Source organism: Chiloscyllium plagiosum, chromosome 22 (genome assembly GCF_004010195.1).
Source record: "Chiloscyllium plagiosum isolate BGI_BamShark_2017 chromosome 22, ASM401019v2, whole genome shotgun sequence".
In the NCBI taxonomy this organism is placed as follows: domain Eukaryota; kingdom Metazoa; phylum Chordata; class Chondrichthyes; order Orectolobiformes; family Hemiscylliidae; genus Chiloscyllium; species Chiloscyllium plagiosum.
This window is the reverse complement of record NC_057731.1, coordinates 18,827,095-18,854,835: the sequence shown is the minus strand read 5'-3', so window position 1 is coordinate 18,854,835 and position 27,741 is coordinate 18,827,095. Positions and strand designations below refer to the sequence as shown.

Sequence of the window (27,741 nt, the reverse complement as noted above, 5' to 3'; positions counted from 1 at the left end):
CGGGTCGGTGTGGACTTGTTGGGCCGAAGGGCCTGTTTCCACACTGTAATGTAATGTAATGTAACTTTGAGTGCATAGGAACAATGTCAGGCTTCAAGGACTTCAAAGCCCTTCATGGTGTGAAATAAATGAGCTATTATTTGTGCAAAGCTGTTCATTTTCATGCATCTCTTTGGGATGAATGATATTATCTTGTGCAGCTTGATCAAACTTAATGTACTTACAACCATTTCCACAATTAGCAACATTGGAATCAATCATAAAAGCATGCTAGCCTGGCACTCAACATCACTTTCATCAACAAGAACAGACGCAAAAGGGATGAAATCAGTTTGTGCCTGTGATGCTAAATGGGCTCATAACGGATAGAAATACCTGCATTCTTTTGTGGACTCTGGTTCTGTACTGTAACTTTAATATAGGTTCCTGTTGTGCAGTGGTAGTGTCCTACCTCTGAGCCAGGTGACCTGCATTCATGGTCCACTTGCTCCAGAGGTGTGTTGTAACATCTCTGAACAGATTGATTAAAAATACCTTAAATGGGCTCATCATAGATTGACTGCTCCTTTTACAGCAGTACCAGAATGTTTTTTTTCCAGGACAGTTTGCATTCTGTCCTGTACAGTCTTGAACCTGGTGAGCTACTTCTGGATGCTTGTGTGAAATAGGCAGCAACATTTAAATGAGGCTGTCAAAATGAAACAAGCCTCCCTATGTGCTACTCAGTTGACTATACGTGTGTTACATTTGTTGATCGTTAGCTCATTTAAATTTCTTGCTGTAAAGGAAACCTGTTCTCCAGTAACACAACAACTGTATTACATGCATTGTCACTTGTTTTGCTCTCACTAATTTAGTTCATTTAATTGGCAAGTGCCATTGAACCACTGCAAATACTCACAATGTCTGATCACCTCCACTTTTATGTCATGAAAAGCGATCTCAATCTTTTGATGCAAATCTGGACAGAACAAAAAAAGCCCTGTTCTTTGTAACAGGAGTCTTAACAGGGCCTGGTAGATACTAGACTCCATTGACTTGTTTCACAATATAATGTCCTTGGTCTTGCATGTTAGGACTTGTGTATTTGGTTAGTCATTGAAATATAAGCTGTTTGTTTATGCAATTGAACAAATGATGAATGTGATCTTTGGATCAGGCCAATTAATAGATTAACATTCTCTGAATCACTTAGCCTATACTGACATTACTAAATGGTGCAGTGTTGTCAGTGTCAAGTTATATTTTAACAGGCAGATCTCGCATGGGATTGCTCATGGTGAGTTAGAAGTTAAATAATTTCATTGCTGTGGTGAAAGATGACCACACTTGAGTCTGTGTGGACTAAGAATTGGATATTTTAGTTAAGCTCAGTTAGCCAAAGAACTTCTCAATAATAGAGTTTTAGTTCATGTTATAATATCCAACTTCATTCAGGCCTCTGAAATCTCAACATTCAGTATTGGGTCTGGTTTCTGTAATAGCTCAACTGGTCTCTATTTTCTGTTTCCTTATTTCCTTGTTCTACGTAGAGTGAATAATATTCTGACACAGCCTGTTATTGTTGCAACTTCTGAACTAACAATTCCAAAGCCCATCCTTTGTCAAGTATCTCATTACGCCAGGAAGAAATTAAGTATGACTACAGCACTTATTTCAAGATTAGCATGCATTTTAATTTTAACCCAATTAATATTCACCTTGTTGTCCCTAGTTCATGACACAGTATATGTATTAATGTGAGAGTGACATCGATAACACTGATTTACAACAGCCAAGTAAAATTCAGCTATTCTTATATGATATTCCAGCATTTATCACTGCTCTGTGAATTGTATTCCACAACTGTGATAAATGTAAAAAGCCAAATTGAGGCCTGGAGAACACACAATAAAAATTACAGATGCAAGTTAACTAACTGGGACATAGGAGGATAAGTAGGGGTATGATCTTAGAGTTGAGTCTCCTGTCATAAAATCCAATTGGTCCTTGAAGCATACACACTGTTCTCCAATTAGATCATTGGAATAGAAGCAGAAATTTTAACAAGAGTGGGCCTTCAGTTCCCACCTGAACTCAAACAGAAGAGGACCTGTGTTCAAAAAATGATGTGGATATGTTTGTAACCTTTCCTACTGTGACCAGCTGGACCAGAAGTGCTCCTTTGGGCTCGACGATGAAGTAAAAGTAATCCTTTCCTGTGAATCATTTCCTGTGAATAACTTCTCCCAAACCACACTTGGCTGTATTTCTTTCTCTCTCTGAGTGTGGTGAACCTATGGAATTCTTTACTACAGAGGACTGTCGAGAATGTGTTCTTATGTATATTCAAGGTTGAGATGTACAGATTTCTAATCCACTCCCACCCAAATTTTATAAATTTTGGGACTTCAATGCAAATTAGTTTGTTAAATACCTTTTTACAGTGGGTCCCCAATTTATAAACATATGACTTATAATGCTCGTACTTCTGAATTAAAAGGATGTATTAATATTCATTTTAAAGATCCAACGTACATTTCCTGTACTTATGAATATATTTTATATTGTCCTGCATTGTGTTCAGACTTGCATACAAATCAACATGCAAATGGACTTAAGAACAGAATCCGTTTGCAACTCTGGGACTGCCTGTACAGTCTTCTGAAATGTTTTTGCTCCACACCAATCACGCTTGAGTTAAAATTTAATTTGAAGAAGTGCTGTAAGGTAACAATAATAACATAGTTGAAACTTTATTGCTGGAACAGCACAGCAGGTCAGGCAGAAATGTTTTTGCTCCACACCAATCACGCTTGAGTTAAAATTTAATTTGAAGAAGTGCTGTAAGGTAACAATAATAACATATCATTGGTAACCTGGGTGTCGTGATTATTGTAAGTGCAGCGATGAGAAAACCTTTGGATTTTGTGCTCATGTAATACAATCATTATCACAGTTTATTGTTTGGGCTAGTGCTAAATAATATAATTCCTTACTAAGTTCTCCAGAAAACGTAATTCCTACTTTTTAAGGTGCCTATCGTATCAAGTGCTACTTGATTTCTAATGAAATGACTATATTTTTTGTCCCAAAAAACATTTTGTTCAGCAATAAATGTAACATTAACCTGAAACAATGTCATTTACTTTTGCTGAGATAACAGCTGGAACGTTGTGAGAGTTACATTATATAGTGCATATATTTTAATGTACCAGGATATCCAACAAATATTGTAACACTGTAACTTTTCTATGCATGTTCTTAATATTTTCAGGCTCACGTCTATTCTTTGGGGGCTACGCTAGCTGCTGCAGCTGAGTTTGTGATAGAGCCAGAGTTAGAACCAAACCTCAGCCAAGAATTAAGAAGCCTTCTCGATCAAATGCAGCAGGAAAAGCCTGAAGACAGACCAGACATCGAGGTATGATTTTGAGATTCTTGGTGGAATTTATGTATGGCTTTATTTTTCCTCCATACATGTAGAGCCCTGAGTATAAAATCATTCTGTATAACTTTGTATAACCTCTTCATTATGCAAATTTTGGATTACGTACATATAGGTCAACTGGGTATCTGAAAAAGCTGGAAATTTGTGGGCCACGCGTGGGAGGTCCTAAAGTGGGAATAGTCTGGGAATGGGATCTTTAACTTTAAAGAACTAAGGCAAGTTTGGGTTAGTCTGAAAACTATGTTTCTTGTCTTTAAACCTGACTCTAACCATCCACTTCCAGCTCTATCTAAGCCTGTAAAGTGAGTGAGCAATCAATCTGATGCAGATTTAATAATGAAAAAGGCTTATGGTCATTCAGTTCACTTTGTTTTTTAGCTGTGGCCTTCTGGTGTCTCCAGCAGTTTCATTAAGGCAAGAAACTTGGTGGATTCAGGAGGCAAGTGTCTTAATGCCAAACTCCTGGACCTAAGTATCTGGCTATCTGAGAAATCTTTAAGTATCCCTCAGGATGAGCAGTCAAACCAATCAACCACCGTCCCTAATCCCCCATCCTCTCCTTCCCACTACCTCATCCAAAATCTGAAAAATTCACTCCCTCCACTATTAGTACATTGAAGAACCAGTGCACACCATCTACAGGATGCACTGCAATAGCTTACCTCGGCTCCTTTGACTGCACCTTCCAAATCCATAACCCATGTCGATAGATCAGGACAGATGAACAGTAACACTACAACCTGACAATCCCCCAAGTCACTCACCATCCTGACTTGAAACTATATCGTTGTTCTTTGATGTTGCGAGGTACAAATCTTGCAACTTGCTTCTTAACAGTATGAGGGGTGTACCTGCACCACACGAACTACAGCAATTCAAGAAAGTGGCTCACCACTGATTTTATTGCCCATCCGTAGTTGCCCTTGAGAAGATGATTAGTTGCTTTCTTGAACCATTGTGGTCCATGTGCTGTAGGTAAACTCACAATACTGTTCAGGAGAGAATTCCATGATTTTGACCAAGTGACACTGAAGGAATATTTCTAAGTCAGGATGGTGAATGATGTGATGATATTATGGACTTAAGAGGTGTATTCTGTCCTGTTTTTTTTATGAAGAAAGACTGTGACAGAGGCACCGAGCAGACTGCTTGAGCCACTAAACAGCTTGTGGAGTCTTGCAGTTTCTTTTTTAAAGTTGGAACAATAGAAGCAGCTTGAATGGGTGGGGTCAAGCTCTCACAGAATCAGGATTTTTTTTTAGTTTTAGCCTTCAGTAGTGATTGCTGGTGCCTTGAACCTGAATGTGGTAGCTCTTATTACTCTCTCTGTTACAGCTGAAAGCTGGGGTTCTCATCCTACTGCTGGAATTGAATGTGAGACAATACATTTGACTGAATTACATGTTCCCAAGGGTGTGTTAATGGGGTGTTACGTTATTGGAACAGTTAATTTATAATAGTTAATATATATTATTTTCTTAAGCATTTCAATAGAGTTGCAGTTGAGCCAATTATTTTATTTCTATTTCGTCTGTGTTTTATTAAAGTATATGAACAAAGTGTGTTTTGTTTCAAGCCTGGTAGTTTGACCAATCAAATTGCAACAGGAAAGCAATGCCTTACACTTACCTATAAAATAAGAAAAGAGTAGGGTCGAGACTATCTTCATATTTTTTGAGGGGGTTGGGTCTGGTCCATAACAGTGGGGAAATTTCAGGAGGTGGTGTTCCCATCTATCTGCTGCATTTCCAAATGGAAGTAGCTATGGGTTTGCAAGCTGCTCTCAGAGGAGGCTTGGTGAGTTATTGCAGTGTATTTTAAGCAGCAGTAATGGAGGGAATGAATGTCAGTGGATTTGGTGACAATCATTTGTGTTGTTGTGTTCTGGATGGTACCAAGCTGTTTGAGTGTTATTGAGATTGTGCTCATCCAGGCGAGTGGGAAGTATTCCATCAGACTTCTGACTTGTGCCTTTGGGGAGTCAGAGGTGAGTTAATTGATGCAGGATTTCTAGTATCTGAACTGTTCTTGCAATCACAATATTAATATGGCTGGCCACTTTAATTGTTTGGTCAGTGGTAATCTCCAGGGTATTGTTAGTTGGGGATTCATGATACTAATGTGGTTTAATGTCAAGGGATGATGTTTAAATTCTATTTTATAAGAAATAGCCATTAAGTGGCACTAATGTTGCCTGAATGTTAGTTGCCATTTGTCAGCTCAGACTTGGATATTGCCCAGTTCTTGTTGCGTTTCAACATGGACTGCTTCAATATATCAGGAGTTGCGAGGAGTTCTGAACTTTGTGCATCATCAGCGAACAACATTTGACCTGATGATGGAGGGAAGGTCATTAGTGAAACAATGGATGATATTTAGGCCGAGAAAACTATCCTGAAGAACTCTTGGATCTGGATCCGAGATGACTGATCTATAACAATCACATCTTCCTATGTGCCAGAAATGACTCTAACCAGTGGAGATTTTTTTCCCCCCAATGCCCTTAATTCCAGTTTGCTTGGACTCCTTGAAACCATATCCTGGCAAAACTTTAATTTGGTTTGATTTGATTTATTGCTGTCAAATATACCAAGACACAGAGAAAAGTGTTGTTTTGTGCGCTCTACAGGCAGATCATACCGTACAAAGTGCATCAGACCGAAGAAGATTGCAGAACATAGTTTTACAGCTGCTGAGAAAGTGCAGAGAGAGAAAGATAAATGTTAACCTTTGAGAGGTCCGTTCAAAAGTCTGATTACAGCTGGGAGGAAGCTGTTCTTGAATCTATGTGTAGTTTTCAGCAAACACCTCTGGGACACCCGCACCAACCAACCCAACTGCCCCGTGGCTGAACACTTTAACTCCCTCTTGACCTGCAATCTTCTTCCCGATCTCTCCGCCCCCACCCCCTCTCCGGCCTATCACCCTCCTTCCACCTATCGTATTCCCAGCACCACTCCACCAAATTCCATACTCCCTACCTTTTATCTCAGCCCACTTGGCACACCAGCCTCATTCCTGAAGAAGGGCTTATGCCCGAAACGTCGATTCTCCTGCTCCTCGGATGCTGCCTGGCCTGCTGTGTTTTTCCAGCACCACATTTTTCAACTCTGGTACTCCAGCATCTGCAGTCCTCACTTTCTCCTCCTCTATGTGTAGTTAAACTTTTATATCTTCTGCCTGATGGAAAAGGGTGGAAGAGAGTATAACCGGAGTGGGAGGGGTCTTTGATTGTGTTGATTGATTTCCTGAGGTAGTGGGAAGTATTGATGGAGTCAGAGAGTCAAGGAGTCATAGAGATGTACAGCATGGAAACAGACCCTTCGGTCCAACTTGTCCATACCAAACAGATGCCCCAACCCAATCTAGTCCCACCTGCCAGCACCCGGCCCATATCCCACCAAACCCTTTCTATTCATGCACCCATCCAGATGTCTTTTAAATGTTGCAATTGTACTAGCCTCCACCACTTCCTCTGGCAGCTCATTCCACCCTCTGTGTGAAAACGTTGCCCCTTAGGTCTCTTTTATATCTTTCCCCTCTCACTCTAAACCTATGCACTCTAGTTATGGACTCCCCCATCCCAGGGAAAAGGCCTTGTCTATTTATCCTATCCATGCCCCTCATGATTTTGTACACCTCTATAAGGTCACTCATCAGCCTCCAAAGCTAACGGGAAAACAGCCTCAGCCTATTCAACCTCTCCCTATAGCTCAAATCCTCCAACACTGGCAACATCCTTGTAAATCTTTTCTGAAACCTTTCAGGTTTCACAACATTATTCCGATAGAAAGGTAGCAGAATTGCATGCGATGTTCCAAAAGTGGCCTCACGAATGTCCTGTATAGCCGCAACATGACCTCCCAAATCCTGTACTCAATACTCTGACCAATAAAGGAAAACATACCAAATGCCTTCTTCACTATCCTGACAACCTGCGACTCTACTTTCAAGGAGCTATGAACCTGCACTCCAAGGTCTCTTTGTTCAGCAACAATCCCTAGGACTTACCATTAAGGGTATAAGTCTTGATAAGATTTGCTTTCCGAAAATGCAGCACCTCACATTTATTGAAATTAGACTCCAACTGCCACTCCTCAGCCTATTGGCCCATCTGATCAAGGTCCTGTTGTAATCCGAGGTAACTTCTTTGCTGTCCACTTTACCTCCAATTTTGGTGTCATCTGCAAACTTCCTAATGATACCTCTTATGCTCACATCCAAATCATTTATATAAATGATGAAAAGTAGTGGACCCAGCACCGATTCTTGTGGAACTCCACTGGTCACAGGCCTTCAGTCTGAAAAACAACCTCCACCACCACACCCAGTCTTCTACCTTTGAGACAGTTCTGTATCCAAAGTTTGTGAGACATGATGAGACATGCACAAAGCCATGTTGACTATCCCTAATCAGTCCTTGCCTTTCCAAATACATGTACATCCTGTCCCTCAGGCTTCCCTCCAACAACTTGCCCACCATGACATCAGGCTCACTGGTCTATCGTTCCCTGGCTTGTCCTTATCACCCTTCTTAAATAGTAGCACCACGTTTGCCAACCTCCAGTCTTCCGGCACCTCACCTGTGACTATCGATGATACAAATATCTAAGTAAGAGGCCCAGCAATCACTTCTCTAGCTTCCCACAGAGTTCAAGAGTACACCTGATCAGATCCTGGGGATTCGTCCACTTTTATGCATTTCAAGACATCCAGCAGTTCCGCCGCTGTAATATGGATATTTTTCAAGACGTCACTATCTATTTCCTTGCATTCTATATCATCCATGTTCTTCTCCACAGTAAACACCGATGCAAAATACTCATTTAGTGTCTGCCCCATTTCCTGCAACTCCACACAAAGGTTGCCTTGCTGATCTTTGAGTGGTCCTATTCTCTTCCTAATTACTCTTATGTCCTTAATGTATTTATAAAAACCCTTTGGATGGATTCTCCTTAATTCTATTTACCAAAGCTATCTCATGTCCCCCTTCACTTGCTGTAATGCTATTCCTTATCAAAAACGCCACTCCCCCTCCTTTCTTGCCTCCCTTTCTGTCCTTCCTGTAACATTTGTATCCTGGAATATTAAGCTGCCAGTCCTGTCCATCCCTGAGCCATGTCTCTGTACTTGCTATGATATCCCAATACCTTGTTCCTGACCATGCCCTGAGTTCATCTGCCTTTCCTGTTAGGCCCTTTGCAGTTTAATGCAGTTTAATTTATCAGTCCTACCTTGTTCTCTGCTTTGTCCCAGCCTGCCCGGACTGTTTGACTCACTTATTTTCCCAGCTGTAGCGTCTCAGGTTGATCTCTTTCCCCACTACCTTCCTGGGTCCCACACCCCTCACCTCCACCAGCCCCCCCCAACCACCCCTTACTAGTTTAAATCGTCCAGAACAGCTCTAGCAACTCTCCCTGCCAGTATATTAGTTTCCTTTCAATTCAGGTGCAATCCGTTCTTCTTGTACAGGTCACTTTTACCCCAGAAGAGAATCCAATGATTCAAAAATGTGAATCCTTCTCCCAATACACCAGCTCCCCAGCCATGCATTCATCTGCTCTATCCTCCTATTCCTGTCCTCACTAGCTCATAGCACCAGGACCAATGCAGATATTGCTACTCTCGAGGACCTCCTTTTTAAAATTCCTGCCTAGCTCTCCATATACTCCCTTCAGAATCTCATCCTTTTCCCTTCCTATGTTGTTGGTTCCAATGTGCACAATGACCTCCTGCTGGGCCCTCTCCCCCTTGGGAATACTCTGTACCTTCTCTGAGCCATCCTTGATCCTGGCATCAGGGAGGCAGCACACCATTCTGATTTTTCGCTGACGGCCACAGAAATGTCTGTCTGTCCCTCGGACTAGAGAGTCCCCTATCACAATCAATCTCTTGGAACTTGACGTACTCTTCATTGCATTTGAGCCAATGTCGATACCAGAAACTTGGCTGTTCGTGCTACAATCCCCTGAGAATCCATTACCTGCTACATTTTCCAAACCAACATACTTATTTGAAATGGGGATAGCCACAGCAGACTCCTGCACAACCTGCCTCCGTCTCTTACCTTTCCTGGAGTTACCCCATCTATGTACCTGTGACTTTTCTCCCTTTCTATAACTGCCATCCATCACACCCACTTGCTCTTGTAAATTCCTCATTGCCTCTAACTGTTGCTCCATCCGATCCATTCCATCTAATAGGATTCGCAACCATTGGCATTTATTGCAGATATAATCCTCAGTGACATATAAACGGCCCCTAAACTCCCACATCTGACAAGAAGAGCATTTCACTCTACTAAAGGCCATTTTTGCTTCTTTCAATCTGCAGACCCAGAAAATAGCACTGTCGTATTCCTCTACAAAACACTGCTCCAGGCTAACTTAATACATATGGGTTATATTTTTAAGTTTAATCAAGAGACATCTCAAATAAAACATATAATCAAGAAAGAACCCACTCTAATCACTACTGCAGACTTACAGCAAGGCCACAGTTAAAACAATTCAACTTATCTGTTTCTGTGCTGTGACCTCTCCCAAACAGGTTCCTCCAAGATTAGTTGTGAATTTCACTGTTTGTTAAATTTCCTGGACACACTCTGATGTCCAGTGATACATGAATTAACAGCAAAGGCAGTAACTGTGCGGGTTCACTGCTGTGTCAGTTAGCAGTGTGGGTGTCTTTCTCTCTCTCTCTCTCCTGCACTGACCATGTGCTGCCTTTGTCTGTCCCTCTCCCTTTTAAAAGCACTGTTGTTTGACTTTTTTTTCTCCAAAGTTCCAAAACAGTGCAACAGTATATAAAATAGTAATTGCTGCTCCTAGAATCACGTCCAACATCTAAAATGCCTCAAAAAAGGAGCAGCCTGTTACAGCCAGAAATTTTTCCTGTCCTCCATCTTGGCCAATGGGTGGAAGACTGGTTAATGTGATGGACTGGGCTGTGTCCACGATTCTCTGTAATTTCTTGCAGCCTTGGGATGAGCAGTTGCCAAACCATCCTGTGATGATTCCATTTAGGATGCTTGCTATGATGCATCTATAACCATTGGTAAGGATTTGAAATGATGTCAGGGGGCAGTCTCCCACATCTGCCATCCAGAATTCAGCTCTTTTGCCCATATCTGAGCCAAAACTGTCACGAGGTTGGGAGTAGAGTGACTGAGGTGGAATCCAAATTGAGTGTCACTGAGCAGGTCCGTGGTGTTCAGCCTGAAGTTTGATTCATGAGCTGAGGAGAGGTTGGCAGTAGAGGGCACAGAATCAATGTGATTCTCCTTCCTAAATGTATGCTATTGTGCTGTCACTTCAGCTTGGCCTGGCCTGTCAGTGGGACACAACATGCCTCGACATGGTGTTGGAACTATACCTTACAGACAACTCCACGACTGTGACGATGTCAGACTGTTTCTTGACTAGTCTTATATAGCTGTCCCAATTTTGGCAGTACATCTTTATCTTGCCACCTCACACTCCTCTTTCAAAACCTTCACGAGTCTTCACCCTCAGCACACCGTCAGCTTGTTTGGCACTTTATGTCCCACTAGATATTATTCTGTGGGTGCATTCTTCTGCTGTAGACATTGGTGAGAAAGTTGGGAAAACCAAGGTATAGAGAACAGTGTTGTTTTGTGCACTCTACAGGCAGATCATAACATACAAAGTGCATCAGATCGAAGGAGATTGCAGAGTATAGTGGTATAGTCGCTGAGAAAGTGCAGAGAGAGAAAGATAAACGTTAACTTCAGAGGTCCATTCAAAAGTCTGATTACAGCTGGGAGGAAGTTGTTCTTGATTTTATTCATATGCCTATTCAAACTTTTATATCTTCTGACCAATCATTATCTAATTACATTTCGTTTATATGGAGTTCCCAGTTTTTGTGCCTGCTGAATAGAAACTAGACGGAGACAATTTGTGACATGAAAGTCAGTGACTCCAGCTCAGTGCTTGCTCCTCTGGCCCCACCTGTCAACAACAGAAATAGCATGCAACCCCCTCCATCCATGGATCCTGGCATCTGACACACATTGGCTTACTGCCCCCTCATTGAGTCCAGTCTGTCACCCACTTGGGATGATCAAAGTCGGGGTTTGTATCTCTGGAGAGTGGGCCACCCTGAGACCTATGGGTCTAGTGCAAACAGTTGAGAGAGTCATGGGAATCGAGACAGGGAGCTGCATAGAGATCCGTCAGTGTATGCTGAGTCTCACCAGATTGGGTTATCCTTTCAAGGCAGACGAGTCATTGTCAGTCCTGGGGGGGGTTCATCCACACAAAGTCAGGGGTTCATCAGGGTCATTTCGGTGGAAGGTAAATTTGTGAACTGAATTATGGAATTTGGAGACAACATGCTGTAACATTGAGGGAATAATAGTTGTGAAGGGTGACCACAAGGAGGTTTCTGTTTAGAGGGTGCAGACACATTGTGTGTGTCCTACTCACAGATAGGAACACTTTCCTCAGCTCAAACTCCCAGAGGGCTAAGGCTGGCAGACAGAGTAGAAGTGAAAGGTCTAGCCACCGCTGAAGTATCCTGAGAGGAGACTATGCAAGAGGCCTGGTTATACAGTGCCTAGTGGCACCATCCTGTCTCCTCATGAGGAGGCTCCTCGTTCCCCTGTTACCTGGCTGGTGGCGGTGAGCACCAAGGTGTAGAACAATCGGTTTGTGTATTTATCCAGCAGACCTTGCAAGTCCTGCCTCTCCTGTGTTGCTACAGTCCTACAGCCTTTGGAATACTTTGCCTAGACCCTCTGACAAAGCTGTCTGCTGCTGCTGTGTCTACTTGTGCAGTTTGTGGAAGTTGTTAATTACTCATATCACTGGGTCATCTCCTGCCTGGGGTTGAGCAGGTCCTTGGTCTCCATCTGTCATCCAAATGCCAGAGGTCTGGAGCTTTTCTTCCTTGACCATCTATGGACATGTGGCAATAACGTGCTTACCAGCAGCTGCTCAGGATATTAATCACAAAGAAAACCCACCATGATGTCAGTATCTGGCATATCCACTTAAATGGTTGCAGCCCACACCAGCCAGTGCCAGGATCCTCTCTTCACCCCGGGGTGAGGAGTTGAATTTGGGCACCCTGCCTCCCTTCTTGACTTTCTCCACTGTCTTCTGGGCTGCTTTCTCCTGGAATAAGACAAAGGGAGTGATGAAAGGAAATGAAAGTGCCTGGCAAAGCAGTTTGTGCTAGTGCAGGTGATAAGGTGCTTCCGAGGGAGTGGGTGGGCAGCGCTGATGCCATGCACAGTTTGTAACGCGAAGGGATTGGGTGGGTGGGAGCGAGGGAGAGAAGATATCACGTGCCATGAGCCACAGGGGAAGTTTTGTACAATGACAAAAGATGATGATACTCACCTCTCGCAAAGCGGAGAAGATCATTGACCTTGTAGCATTACTGGGCACTTCTCCAGATCATCAACACTACATTGACTAGGGTGGCAATCTGCGACCAGGCTGGCAGAGTGAAGGTGTCGTGGTCAGCATTCCCTTGAAACTGCGCAGTTGTGTGTATGCAGCCGCTCCAATGATCGGTGATGGCTCGTCGATTACAACATTCACTTCCAGTTGCTACTGCACATGGATCTTGGAGGCCTGCACTGCCGGAAAGAAAATTAGAGGGAACGCTGGTTGTTGTCTGCTGGTCCTGGGGGAGGAGGACGTGAAGGCGTGGATATTCCTTTGTCAAATGTTGTGAAGCATACAGGGTAGCTCCGGACTGACAGCATCTAACATGGTGCACAACTGGAACATGGGCATGTCCTGGCAGTGACGAGTACCTCTGCCCACAGTGAATGGGAGAATGCAACAAGTAGGTGCCATAGGGGCAAGATGTGTAGTTAGTAAGGTGAGTTTGGTAAGCGAGCATGAGAAAATTCACTCAGAGATAAATCCTGTATGAAACTGATGAAACACTTAGCTGATTCCCAGTAAAATTGAGCCCTATTTGTTAAATTGTTGGCATATCAGGATTGCACAAGAGGTTTGGCAAGTCCTAGTTCAACATCAGGAATATGGCACTGCATTGTTTATATATGCCTGTTGGCTGCCCTGAGATTTAAACTGGTCTAATCCATGTGCTTGGTTCCTGTCCATGCCCATAATCCTTTCATGCTCATTTCTGGTCCACCCTGTAATGTTAGTCTGTGCTTCACAAACAGCCCGTAAGTGGATTGGAGAGGTGGCATAATGGTGAAGAGGGGTTGGCAATTCTTGGATGCCAACAGGTTGGATGAGGGTATGTGTGGCTGGTGGCCATGAACTGTAGCCTGAGAAGCTGAGCATCATTGAGGGTTCCCACAGTCAATGGTGAGTTGAATTTACCAGGTTTCCCCTTTGTTTTCAATTATCCGTTTTATTGGTGCATTTGGTAATATAAAAATCTGAATATGAATGAGGCAAGTTATGGTATTAATAAAGTGTTTAACAACTCTCACTGGTAACTCATTGCTACAGACACAAAACTCACCTTGCTGCTTGGCAAAAGCATAAAGAACATAAGGACCTGGAGCTGGAGTAGGCAGTTCAGCCCCTTGAGCCTATTCTGCCATTTGGTATGATCAGGACTGAGCTCACCTCAGCCTCATTTCCATTTTGCTGCCTGCTCTTAATAATCCTTCGACCTATTCTTAATTAAAAATCCATTTCCTTTGTAAATTTATTCAATGTCAGCATCCACTGCACACTGGGGGAAGTAAATTCACAGATTCACAACCCCTTGAGAGAAGTAATTTCTCCTCTTTTGTTTCAAATCTGCTCTGCTTTATCCTAAAACAATGACCTCTCATTCTAGATTGTCCCATAAGAGGAATCATCTTTTTACTTCTACTTTATCAATGACCTTTAGCATGTCATGTATCTCAATTAAATATCCTCTGATTCTTCTAAACTCCAGAGAGTATAGAGCTGAACTGTTCAATCTCTGTTTATAAAACAAGCTCCTTATTTCTGGAATCAATCTAGTGTCCCTCCTCTGAGCTGACTCCAATACAACTACATCCCTCCTCAAATAAGGGGACCAAAATTGTATGTACTGCTTCAAATGCAGTCTCACGAATGCTTTGTACAGTTGCAGCAATTCTTCTCTACTATTATACTCTGTTCCTTTAGCAATAGATGCCAGAGTTCCATTTGCCTTCCTTATGATCTGCTGTACCTGCATACTAGCTTTCTGTGACTTGTGCACGACGACATCCTTTCCCTCTACAGCAAGTGTATGGAATGAGCTGCCAGATAAAGTGGTGGAGGCTGGTACAATTGCAACATTTAAGAGGCATTTGGATGGGTATATGAATAGGAAGGGTTTGGAGGGATATGGGCCGGGTGCTGGCAGTTGGGACTAGATTGGGTTGGAATATCTGGTCGGCATGGATGGGTTGGACGGAAGAGTCTGTTTCCATGCTGTACATCTCTATGACTCTACGACTCTAAAGTTATTCTGAAAATTCTCTCCATTTACATAATAAGTTACCTTTCTATTCCTCTGACCAAAATGGATGACCTCACACTTTCCATGTTAAACTTCACCTAACAAACTTTGACCCATTCACCTAAACTATGCATAGAGATTATTTGTAAATTTCTTAGTTCTTCATTGCAGCTGACTTTCCCACCTATTTTAGAGTCATGTGCAAATTTGGCTGTATTATTTTTTCTCCCTGCATCCGAGTCATTAATAAAGATTGGAAATAGTTGGGGCCTAAGGACTGAAAGCTGTGGCACCCGAGTAATTACACCTTTCCAACCAGAAAAAGACCCATTCATCTCAGCTTTTGTTTTATTACAATGACATGTATTATTAATATAGATGTTTTAATAATGTTACCCATTTATTTACGTTCTGCAGAGTATCATCACCACATGTGAAGAGAAACTAAAATGCTTATCTTCAGACAGTATTTGCCGTAATCTGTCCGCCATAGGTAGAAGAGTACTTTCAATTGAATCTGTTGGTGCTTTCCAAGGTAGGTGTTAGATAATTATTTCCCTGGCCACAAGAAATTTTTGGCTCATTTTCAGATGTTTTCCAAACTTGGAAAATATCGCCAAGCTTTCTACTTTCGAAGCAAGTGAAAATTACAAGTCTAGAAAATTATTCTCCAGAAAGATTTTAAATTGTGAACTTCAGTGGGAAAAAGATTGGGAGTGATGAAAATTTAACTGTACATTTGGGACAGGCCTGTTCTGTGATCTTGACATTGAATAAGTTCACTCCGCAGATGTTTCATTCAGTGAGATTGAATTATTACTACAGATTTATTCTTTCATCTATCCTGGAATGCATTTTGTTAACTTACACATGCCTTCTATTTATTTTAAATGGATCTTGGTATCTGACTGATCTGCATTTTCAAAATCTTTACATAGATGGATGTGAAGAGACCTGTAAAGAGAAGATGCGTCAGGAAGGTGTAGGTCATGAGCTGCAAACAAGTGAAAGAAACCCAGCAGATGGCTCATCGAGCACTGAAGACCTGCCATATGACTTAAACATGCAGAACAGCGGAACAGTAGAGGTTATTTGCAAGACTGAGAAATGTGTGCAAGACGTAGATCCAGATTTAACTGTTGAAGGTGATCAGCTTTTAGATGACGTGAATTCATCAGAATCGTGCGAGAGACGGGAACCAGTGCTCGTTATGAATTCTACTGAAATGAATACCAAAGGACATGAGGCCGACAGGATTTCACCTGTTCCTCAGAAACGATCAACAGCTCGGAAGAGAATGCTACCAAAACTACCAACAGAATTGGCGGGCAGTTCTCAACATCTTCATCAATCCAAAATGGAGCTCGGCAGATCTGTCACATCTAATCATTCACCAATTTCATTTTCTGACATTACTGCAGATTCTTTGTCTTCAGTCGGCTCTGTCAAAATGCTGAATATTACAGACTGTCCTCAGAAGGTACATTTTAGAACTAAGAATAATGATGTTAATTTCATTCCAAAGAACAGTCTTCCATCAGAAAGGTTAAATGTGAACAGGTCAAGTGATGGGACTCAGAAGGTCTCTAGTATAGCAGCAGTAAATAAGAACTTGCCCAAGAGTCGTAACTTAATTTTCGATGAAAGCAAAGAACGATCCTTAAAACCTCCCTTCACGTTCGGGAAAATGTCTTCCACGAAAAGTCTCAAAGCTAAAATCTCAGCATTATCATTTACTTCAGCAAGCATGAACAGTCAAATGGATTCACTTGCTTCCAGTGGACTATTACTAGGCACAAGGGCTGCATTTGGAGACTGCAGTTACAGGGCAGCAAAAACTGAAGCAAGTGATTTGCCTCATTTGGACAGTATTTATTTAGATACTGAAAGAATTGTTGGCTGTACTCAGAGAAATAGTTTCAAACAAAGCCGCTCCCAAAGTGTGAATGATTTATCAACAAGTAATACCCTGCTATTTAGCAATGTCATTCAACATTCTCAAGATGATAATAGAGAGCAGATGTCTCCTATCAGAGCTGCTGAAAATGATCCTGCAGAATTTCATTTTGATAAACAGGTATGAGAGTTTTTATGAGACATGTTGTTTCTTTGGTTATTAAGTGCAATGTTTTGTGTGCGTTGCTAAAAAATATAAGACATTCTTTCTTGATTCATAGTTTTCATTCTCATTTTTCTATATCATAAATGTATCTTTTGCAAAGCATTATGAATCATTATCACCTTCACTTAATAAGGCTATAGAAGATATCTTGTTTTGAGTTTAGGATAAAGGCTAATTTAAATTGTTCTGTAAAACACCAGAAAATTAATCACTTTAGCATTTTGCACTTTTGCTTAGTTGCAAAATATGCAAGTTTATAACGCATGGATGAATTACTACTGAAAGTAGATTCTTGATTAAGTGATGATAGTTTCCTGGCATTCGCATGATTTGGAGGTGCCAGTGTTGGACTGGAGTGTAGATTAGATTACTTACAGTGGGGAACCAGGCTCTTCGGCCCAACAAATCCACACCGACCCGCCGAAGCCCAACCCACCCATACATTTACCCCTTCACCTAACACTATGGGCAATTTAGCATGGCCAATTCACCTGACCCGCACATCTTTGTACTGTGGGAGGAAAAACCAGACCATCCAAAGGAAACCCACACAGACACGGGGAGAATGTGCAAACTCCACACAGTCAGTCGTCTGAGTCGGGAATTGAACCTGGGTCTCTGCCGCTGTGCCACCGTGCCTCCCACATGCAAAGTTAGGAAATGTACAAAGTTAAAAATCACACAACACCAGATTATAGTCCAACCGGTTAATTTGGAAACACCAGCTTTCAGAGCACTGCTCCTTCATCAGGTGGTTGATGATCAGGTGATGGTGATGATGATCAGGAGGACAACTACCTGATGAAGGAGCAGTGCTTTGAAAGCTAGTGCTTCCAAATAAACCGGTTGCTCTATAACCTGGTGTTGTGATATTTTTAACTCTGACATTCTCAGGTACACTAAAATAATTTCTCCCAAATTTAAATCTCATTTAGCTTCAGTTTAGCATTATGTTAAGATGTGAATTTTTGGTTACTGGAGTACAAGATTCTGGTCTTGCTGTCAGTGCTATATTTTGGGTGAGAAACCTTTTTTTGTTATGTTTCTGCCGTGGGATAGTTGTGTATTGTCTGCAGGTGAAAAGGTCAATAACATCCAAGTCTCTATTAATGCCACACAGGAAATGGGTTGCAAAGAACAGCTTGACAACAATTATGTTGTTCACGGTTTTACCTCTCATTTTGAAAATGCATCTGGCCTTCAATCAATTAGGACCAATCAATCATGAAAAACAAGGTCAGGAGTAGGTCATTTGGCCCCTTGAGCCTGATTTGCCATTTAATAGGATCATGAATGATCTGATATTTCTCACATCCACTTTTCTGCCTTTTCCCATAACCCTTGATTCCCAGACTGATCAGGAATCTCTCTCAGCCTTAAGTATACACAAAGGCTCTGCCTCCACAGATCTCTGTGGCATGGAGTTGCTAAAACTCTCAACCCACTGAGAGAAGAAATTGCTCCACATCTTAGTCTAAAACTGGCATCCATTTATTCTGAGACTATGCCCTCTTTTCTAGACTCTCAACAAACATTCTCTCAATATTTACCCTGTCAAGCCTGTTAAGAATCCTACATGTTTCAATGAGATCACCCCTCATTCTTCTGAAGTCCAGTGAGTAGTGTCCCAACCTGTTTAGCCTTTGCTTATAAGACAATTCTTCCATTCCAGGCATTATCCTAGAGAACCTTCTCCAAACTGCTGATGAAATGATATCTTTCCTTAAATAAGGTGACCAAAACTATTCACAGTGCTCCGGGTGTGGTTTCACCAGTATCTTGTACAACTGCAGTAAGACTTTCCTACTCTTATACTCTAAACCCCTTAAAATAAGGGCCAATATTTTATTAACCTTCCTGATTACTTGCTGCACTAGTGTGCTAGTTTTCTGCGTTTTGTATACAAGTACCCCAAGTCCCTTTCTTATTCATAGAAGTATAACCAGGCTTGGAGGTTCCCAAGTCATGAATTAAGGGCACAGACTCGCATTCTATCATTGCATAGTTCTTTTTGCTAGACATCTAAGCTTGTTGTTTTATATACTTAAAGCATTTTCCGTTAGGGTTTGGATCCAGTGATAAAAATGAAAGTTGTGTTGAGCTGACATTAGTGCTTCAATTTATTGAGAGTTGGCATTGCTGTGAAATCTTTTGCCACAGGACAAAACCCTTACTGCACAATTTTATTTTATCCTGTAGAAACCATCAATATATCAAATAATCCCTCAAGGGAAAGTTCTAAGTATATTTAGAATAGTTACTCCTAAAGGAGATTATTATCTGGCACTGAATGAATTTCTCCCCTGTTCTCTCACTCTGAATTAGGTTGGTTCATGCTATTTTCTGCTGATTGTTCTGTGTCCCAAGTGACAACTGTCGTGATAGCAATGCCATGTCTTTGATCTCAAAACCGATGATCACTTTTATCATTGTGTCTTCTACTCTAAAATGAAAACTGTCATGAACATTTTATTTCTCTCCAAGAAGAATTTAACGATCTCTCCTTGACATTAAACAATATTATCATCATTGAGTATAGCACCATCTCCATCGCAGGGTTACCATTGATCAGAGACTTATGCTGTACAGCCGTACAAAAATAATTGGGAATTCTAAATGTCATATCATACTTCCTGACCTGAAGCCTATCCACTACTGCATGGTGTCAGTCAGGGATGTTAGTGAATTCTCCTCATTTACCCATATGAATAAAGCCCCAATAATACTCAAGAAGGTTCAGGATCTCCCTTCCTAACAGCACCATGGGCAAACTGACACCATTGAAACTGCAGCAATTCCAGAAGACAGCCCCTCTTTCCCCCTACCAAGGAAACACAAACAATGCTAGCCTTGTTTGTGATGGCCATGAATTTTCTTTTCAAAATCTGAAAGAGCATTTTGTGTCAAAGAAGATGTCAATATTAATAGAATCCTTACAGTGCAGAAAGAGGTCATATGGACCATCGAGTCTGCAGTGACCTTCTGGAGAACATCCCAACCTATCTTTGTAACCCCACACTAACCATTGCAAATCCAGCTAATCTGTATATTGCTGAACACCACGGACTATTTAGCATGGCCAATCCACCTAACCTGTACATTCCTGGATACTGTTGACAATTTACCATGGTTATTCCATGGCTATTCCCCTGGGCACTATGGACAAGTGAACATGGCCAATCCACCTAACCAGTGCAACTTTGGGCTGTGGGAGGAAACCGGAGCACCCAGAGGAAACCCACGCTGACATGGAGAGAATGTGTAAACTCCATACTGACAGTCACCCAAGGGTAGAATTGAACCTGGGTCCTGTGAGGCAGCAGTGTGAACCATTGTGCATTGTTCAAAAATTGACCAATTTGAAACAACACAACCTGTAAATTGGAAATTAAAATTGTTATTTGAAAATCAGAGTTGTTGCCGAATAAAACTTAATGTATTTCTCTGGAAATCACACCTTATTAGAAACTGAGAATTGTCCAGAAGGAAGGACAAAGTTACTAAACCTGTTCTTAGCCTTTTGTTTGAGCATGCTATGTTGTTGCGAAGTGGAGAGCAGGATGTTGCATGATTTTTATTTTTTGTCAAGGTGTAAAACTCTCATTTGAAATAGAGAATTATTGGAATCATCTACTTGTGCCCTATACAATTCCACTAGATTCCCCATACATATCACCAAACTCCTATATGTAATTGTCATTCATTATACTACCACCTCAAAGAAGTACATTTTCTCACAAATGGATTGTCCTACCATTCCTGTGTCACAGTACAGCCTAATTACACTCCTAGCAATAAGTTAATGATTGTCTGTTAATGGCAGCCGGCTTTAGAATTTATCTGCCAATTCTGCTACAACAATTTCACCCTTTCATTTAATACTCATGTGATCCTGACATGTAACTTGCTTGTATACTTGCATTAACAAAGTTAATTTGTTCAGAATACTGATTCCTATTTCTCCCTCCCATTCCTGTACCAGCATATTTCATTAGAGGAGCTACTGTCTGAGGATGATAGACCCTTGAAAGATCATGAATTGTGGGCTCTGTGTCATGAATGTTTGATCAGTCTGCAACTCTGCAAGGATTATCCAGGTATTGTACTACAAGTCTTTATTTTTTACTTATCAATATTATTAAAATTGTACACATTTGTTTCCTTTTTCGTTTATGTCAGGAAGCTGCAGAGAAAATGTTACACTGTAAACATAATCAGGTAATATGTGCTGCATCATATAATTTAGTTTTTAAGAACAACCTGCTTCCCATAAATGTAATTCATTACTGTGTTTACATTTATCAGTCACTATTGCCATCTTAGCTAAGACTCAGCAGTAGAAGTTGTTAATGTCTTAAAAGACACCCATTAAAGTTTTCCAAAAGTGATATGAAACTACAAATATGTTGTTGAAACTGATCGCAGTTGATTGTGGAAGGCATAAGGGCCTCAAGTCTGTTCCCTAGTCTATGCTAAGCTAGATGATCTCAGGCAAGTCAGCAATGGTGAGCTCTTATTAACCATATTTTCGGTTGTTAGAGAAGAGGCAGATGTTGTTTCCAGACCCAATTTCTGTCTAAATAATCATGAAGTGCTTACGTGTAGATATCAAGTGAGGTCATGAAAAACTAGAACCCTGATGTCCCTTAAATCTGAAAAGTCTATTGAAATCCATAGACTCACACAGGAAAAAAAGATACCCCTTGGAAAAAGTGAAAAATGACACAACACCAGGTTATAGTCCAACAGATTTATTTGGAAGCACTAGCTTTCGGAGCACTGCTCCTTCATCAGGTAGTTGTTGAGGTTAAGATCATGCTCACAGAATTTAAAGCCTCTTGGAAGATATTTTGGGGATCTCCTGGCACCTGCACCACTGTCCCCAAGTCAGAGTTTTTTGGAATATGTAGGGAGACAATGAATTTTTCCACTTTGGCAGGAAGAATAGAAAGCAGCATGACATTTAAGTGGAGAGAGATTGAAGAACTCTGAGGTATAGAGGAATCTGGGTGTCCTAGGGCATCAATCACAAGAAGTTAGTAAAGGTAAGTACTGAGGAAAGCAAATGGAATGTTGTTATTTATAACAAGGAAAAGGAAATGTATTTAGAGATATTTTACCAGATTTGTACAGGGTGCTAGTGAGACATTAGAGTACTGTGTGAAGTTTTGGTGTCTTTATTTAAGAAAGCAAGTAATTGCACTCGAAACAGTTCAGAGAAGGTTCACTGAAGAATGAGAGGTGATTTTACTTAAAACATCGAAGATCCTGAAGCAGCTTCACAGGGTGAATGCTGAAAGGATGCAGGAGAGATTAGAAATAAATGATACAGTTTAAAAATAAGGAGGAAATGAAGCATTTTTTCTGACAAGTACATGAATCTGTGGAACCCTCTTCCCTGGACAACAGTGATTGAGTATATTTAAGGCAGAAATAGATAGATTCTTCACTATAAAGGGAGAATGTACAACAAGTAGGCAAAGAAGTGGAGTTGTGATCCTGTCAATTGGCCGAGCAGACTCGAGGAGCTTAATATTTGAAAAAATTATTAATCGCTGTAAGGCTCCAGAAGTAGGAGAAAGTAGTACACTTCTTCTTCATTAAAAATATCGTCCCTTTTGAAGGTAGCCTGCTCAAGACTGTCTTTGCATTTTCAACCTCAGTCACCATATTGGGTTTTTCTGGATGCAGAGAATCACATTCATTCTCTCACACCTCAATAACTTCGACACATTTGCCACGCCACTAAAGGGGTTGAGACATCATTCCACTGTACAAATCTTTTTGCTGTAGTCCTTTTTTTTTAGATTTTGTTTGATTTTTAACAAACTTTGAAATAATTTTGTCCCTAGATGTTGTGCATAGCTTTTACTTGGGATCTTGGCACAGGAAGGCAAGGGCAGTCTTCAATACAAATCTGTGGGCTTGACCATGGTCAATCAGCCACTGAGGATGGTCAGAGTCAGGATGATTCTGCACACAATATCTTACGCTTATACTATCACAATTTATTTTTCATACATCATAACAGCACTTCTTGTTCCATATAAGGTACTTGCTACATTGTTCAGATGTCTCTTAAACTCCTTTCGGCCAGCTAGACAGTGATAACATACTGTTCTTAACAAGCTTGAATTGAAACTGTTCCTGTCTCACCTGACTTGCCAAAGCCTGTGTTTGGTGTACACGTTTTGTATATTTTTGATGTTTCTTTTGGTTCACTTTAAACAGAGTCTTTGGAAGAGTTTAATTTTAAACTGTTCTTTCACTGACCTTGTCATATCATGATATGTAGTTTAAACTTCCATTTCATGCCATAGGTGAAATACCTGTGGAACATTGAGGTCATTCACTTCTAATATATATTTAATAACGGGATGAGTTAGCTGGTTTGCAATACAGAGTGATGCCAACTGTATGGATTAATTTCCTGCACCAGCTGAGGTTACCATGAAGAACTTTCCTTCTCAAACTGTTCCCTTATCTGAGGCAGCGTGACCCTCAGGTTAAACTACCACCAGTCATTTCTCTTTAAAGGGAGAGCTACCCGATGATCTGTAGGACAATGGCTACTTTACCCTATATTACACATGTGTTTTAGCCATATTTACATTCCTGAATATATTTTGCTGTTGTGCATTTTGCTCATTCTCTGTAAATTATCAGAAACTCATTTGTCAAGTGATCCTTTCAGCTTCCCTTATGGAACTTTTACTTTCATGCCTGGTCAAGCCATTCGTCAAGTTCTTCTTTTAGATCACTCGGCATCCATATATTTCCTTTGATTTGATTTGATTTGCTTTATTACTGTCACATGTACTGACGTACAATGAGAAGTATTGACTTATGTACTTTACAGGCAGAGCATACTGTGCAAGTGGATCAGGGTAACAGAACAGTGCAGGATATAATGTGCCAGCGGCTGAGAAGGTGTAAGGCGAAATTAACATTAATATTCAAAAATCTGATAACAGCAGAGAAGAAGCTGGTCTTGAATCTGTTCATACACATATACAAACTTCTATAGCTTCTGCCTGACGGAAGAGGTGGAAGAGAATATAACTGGAGTGGGAGGGCTCTTTGATTATGTTGGTTCCCAATGCAACGGGAAGTATATATGGAGTCAATGCATGGGAGGCTGTTTGTGTGGTGGGCTGGGCTGTGTTCACAACCTTCTGTAGTTTCTTTCAGTCTTGGGAAGCACAGTTGCATTACCATGCTGTGATGTATCCAGATAGGATTTGCTCGGATTGAGGTTTTTATGAGAATGTTATTTATTACGTCATTAACTATAGTGGACAAACAGAACTAAACAAATGCTAACTTTGATTTGTTATCATTAATCAACTTAGCTGGCTGGACTGTATGGACTTCTGATGTGTAGTCATGTGGCATGATTAGTTAACTAATTTTGTAAATTATTTCAGTCAGCAGTATGAAACAATTATCTGTTCATAACTCCGATAACATTTTCTTTATATTTTCTAGAATACTTATGCCTGGAGTCTGCATACATTGACACTAATGGAGAAGTTTTGTTTGTATCACCAATGTGCAATGGTATGGGGAATTGCATTTTTTAGTTTCTGCATTACGAATTTTATGTTCTGAATAAAGAATGTAAAATATTTTCAATAGTGAACAACCGCTATAAGCTTTATTTCATTGGCATACATTATCTTCACTTAGGAAATCTGGATTCTTTCTATTTGGCACCTGAATTTGAAACACAAGGAGTGGTTACAGAAAAGGTTTGCTAATTATATTGAAAGTATTTCCTTGTAAAGCCCTAAAAGAAAAACCTTTTAGATTTCTCTGAGTTAATGTATTTTCTCGACAGGTTTGCGTTTATGGCATTGCGGCCATTTTGTGGGCAGCTGCTAAGTACAATGCTCCAGTAAATCAGAAGTTACCATTGTCTAGAAATCTCAAGAAGCTACTATTGGATATGGCAAAGAGAAACTCCAAAGAAAGACCTTCAATTACAGATGCACTGGAGGTACGTGTGTCAAACCTCATATGTTCTGGCTAGCATTTTCTGTTATACTTCTACAAGTAATATCAAAGTAATCTCACTATTATTAAAAATAAATCTCTTAAAAACAATTCAATGAATTTTGATAACAATTTGTGCGCATTCTTGTGCTTCCTGGTTATGCAGTCTTAATCAATCCAGTCAGTTGTAGTCCTGCACCACCATCTATCTGAACTTGCTTGTCATTGACAGTGGTAATGTTAATCGAGCTCCAGTATTTTGATAAGGTAAGAATAGAAAATAGGTTCTGAAACATTGCGAATAATTAAAATACTGTTGAATATAAAAAAAGACTTAAAATTAAATCCACCTCAAACCATCGTATTTTCGAAATCAGTGAAGAATATTCTTGCAGAATCACTTTTATAGGAGAGTGCAACTCATCATCTTAGAGCTTCAGATAAGGTGATATTTTACAGCATCATTACTAAGCAATGGGAAATGAAGGAAGATAATATTTTCAGCTCTGTAAACTGGTAGAGCTTAATTAGCACCAGTTAGTTTATTATAAAGGATGCAGGTGGAGTAATATTTTCACAAAGTAATAACAATTCAAGTAATCGAACCATAGTCTGTGTATGAGAAGGGGGCGCCTGAATTTTCTTTATCTGGCCTGAACAGCCCCAGTGACTCACTCGACTACAATCTGCTTCTAAATGAGACGATTAAATCCAAACAATGATACCAATTTGAAGAAGTTACATTCAAATCTTAGCTTGGGAAAGAAGAAGTGTTCATGTATATTCATAGAATCCCTACAGTGTGGAAACAGGCCCATTGGCCCAACAATTCCAAACTGACCCTCTGAAGAGTAAGCCACCCAGACCCATTCCCCTAACCTATATTTACCCCGAACTAATGCACTTAACCTACACATTGTTGAATACAATGGGCAATTTAGCATGATCAATTCATCTAATCTGCACATCTTCAGACTGTGGGAGGAAACCGGAGCACCCAGAGGAAACCCACGCAGACACGGGGAGAATGCGCAAACTCCACACAGACAGTTGCCTGAGGCTGGAATCAAACCCAGGTCCCTGGCGCTGTGAGGCAGCAGTGCTGACCACTGAGCCACCGTGCTGCCCTGAATTTAGTGTTGGCTCGTATTCATAAAGTCATAGGGATATACAGTACGGAAACAGAGCCTTCAGTCCAACTCGTCCATGCTGACTCGATATCCTAAATAGACCTAGTTCCATTTGCCAGCATTCGGCCCATATCCTCCAAAGTCTTCCTATTCATATACCCCATCCAGATGCCATTTAAATGGTGTAAATGTACCAGCATTCACCACTTCCTCTGTCTGCTCATTCCATGCACATATCACCCTCTGCATGAAAATGTTCCCCCTTAGGTCCCTTTTAAATCTCTCCCCTCTCACCTTAAACCAATGCCCACTAGATTTGGACTCCCCCACTCCAGGGAAAAGACCTTACCCATTTACCATATCCGTGCCCCTGATGAGTTTATAAATCTCTATAAGGTCACCCCTCAGCCTCCGAAGCTCCGGGGAAAATAACCCCAGACTATTCAGCTCTCCCTGTATTGAAACTCTCCAACCCTGGCAACATCCTTGTAAATCTTTTCTGAACCCTTTTAAATTTCACAACATTCTTCCTACAGCAGGGAGACCAGAATTGCATGCAGTATTCAAATAGACACCTAACCAAACCAATGTCCTGTACAGCCACAACATGACTTCCCAACTCCTGTAATTAATTTACTGACCAATAAAGTTAAGCATTTCAAACACCTTCTTCATTACCCTATCTACCTGTGACTCTACTTTCTACTATAAATCTTCACTCCAAGGTCCCTTTGTTCAGCAACACTCCCCAGGACCTTACCATTAAATGATTTGCCTTTCCAAAATGCAGCACCTTATGTTTGTCTAAATTAAACTCCATCTATCACTTCATGGCCCATTGGCCCATCTGATCAAGATCCTGTTGTACTCTGAGGTAACCTTCTTTGCTGTCCACTACACCTCCAATTTTGGTGTCATCTGCAAACTTACTAACCATACCTCCCATGTTCACATCCAAATCATTTATATAAATGACAAAAAGCACTGATACTTGTGGCACTCCACTGGTCACAGGCCTCCAGTCTGAAAAGCAACCCTCCACCACCACCCTCTGTCTTCTATCATTGAGCCAGTTCTGTATCCAAATGGCTAGTTCTCTCTGTGTTGTGGTTCTGTTCGCCGAGCTGGAAGTTTTTGTTGCAAACGTTTCGTCCCCTGGCTAGGCGACATCATCAGTGCTTGGGAGCCTCCTGCGAAGTGCTTCTTTGATGTTTCCTCCAGTGTTTATAGTGGTCTGTCCCTGCCGCTTCCGGTTGTCAGTTTCAGCAGTCCACTGTAGTGGTTGGTATATTGGGTCCAGGTCAATGTGTTTGTTGATGGAGTTTGTGGATGAATGCCATGCCTCTAGGAATTCCCTGGCTGTTCTCTGTCTGGCTTGCCCTATGATAGTAGTGTTGTCCCAGTCGAATTCATGTTGCTTGTTGTCTGCCTGTGTGGCTACTAAGGATAGCTGGTCGTGTCGTTTCGTGGCGAGTTGATGTTCATGTATGCAGATTGTTAGCTGTCTTCCTGTTTGTCCTATATAGGGTTTTGTGCAGTCCTTGCATGGTATTTTCTACACTACCATAGGGCAAGCCAGACAGAGAACAGCCAGGGAATTCCTAGAGGCATGGCACTCATCCACA

At 41.1% G+C, this 27,741-nt stretch overlaps 1 protein-coding gene across 11 annotated transcripts in view; it reads left to right on the top strand.

The window, feature by feature from the left end:
- LOC122561108 (kinase non-catalytic C-lobe domain-containing protein 1) overlaps nucleotides 1-27,741 on the top strand; it is a 351,506-nt gene that overhangs the window by 83,841 nt on the left and 239,924 nt on the right. For 10 of the 11 annotated variants that reach the window (XR_006314907.1, XR_006314906.1, XR_006314909.1 and 7 more), the window contains 7 exons: nucleotides 3,257-3,403; nucleotides 15,287-15,404; nucleotides 15,808-16,946; nucleotides 20,974-21,088; nucleotides 24,480-24,551; nucleotides 24,681-24,742; nucleotides 24,832-24,990. Coding sequence is in view for 7 of the 11 variants with exons in the window: in XM_043712542.1 (XP_043568477.1) it covers nucleotides 3,257-3,403; nucleotides 15,287-15,404; nucleotides 15,808-16,946; nucleotides 20,974-21,088; nucleotides 24,480-24,551; nucleotides 24,681-24,742; nucleotides 24,832-24,990 (1,812 nt within the window). In the remaining 4 variants the exon portion in view is untranslated. Of the gene's footprint in view, nucleotides 1-3,256; nucleotides 3,404-15,286; nucleotides 15,405-15,807; nucleotides 16,947-20,973; nucleotides 21,089-24,479; nucleotides 24,552-24,680; nucleotides 24,743-24,831; nucleotides 24,991-27,741 lie in introns of those variants that run through there. The other variant, XM_043712544.1, reaches the window with a different exon arrangement.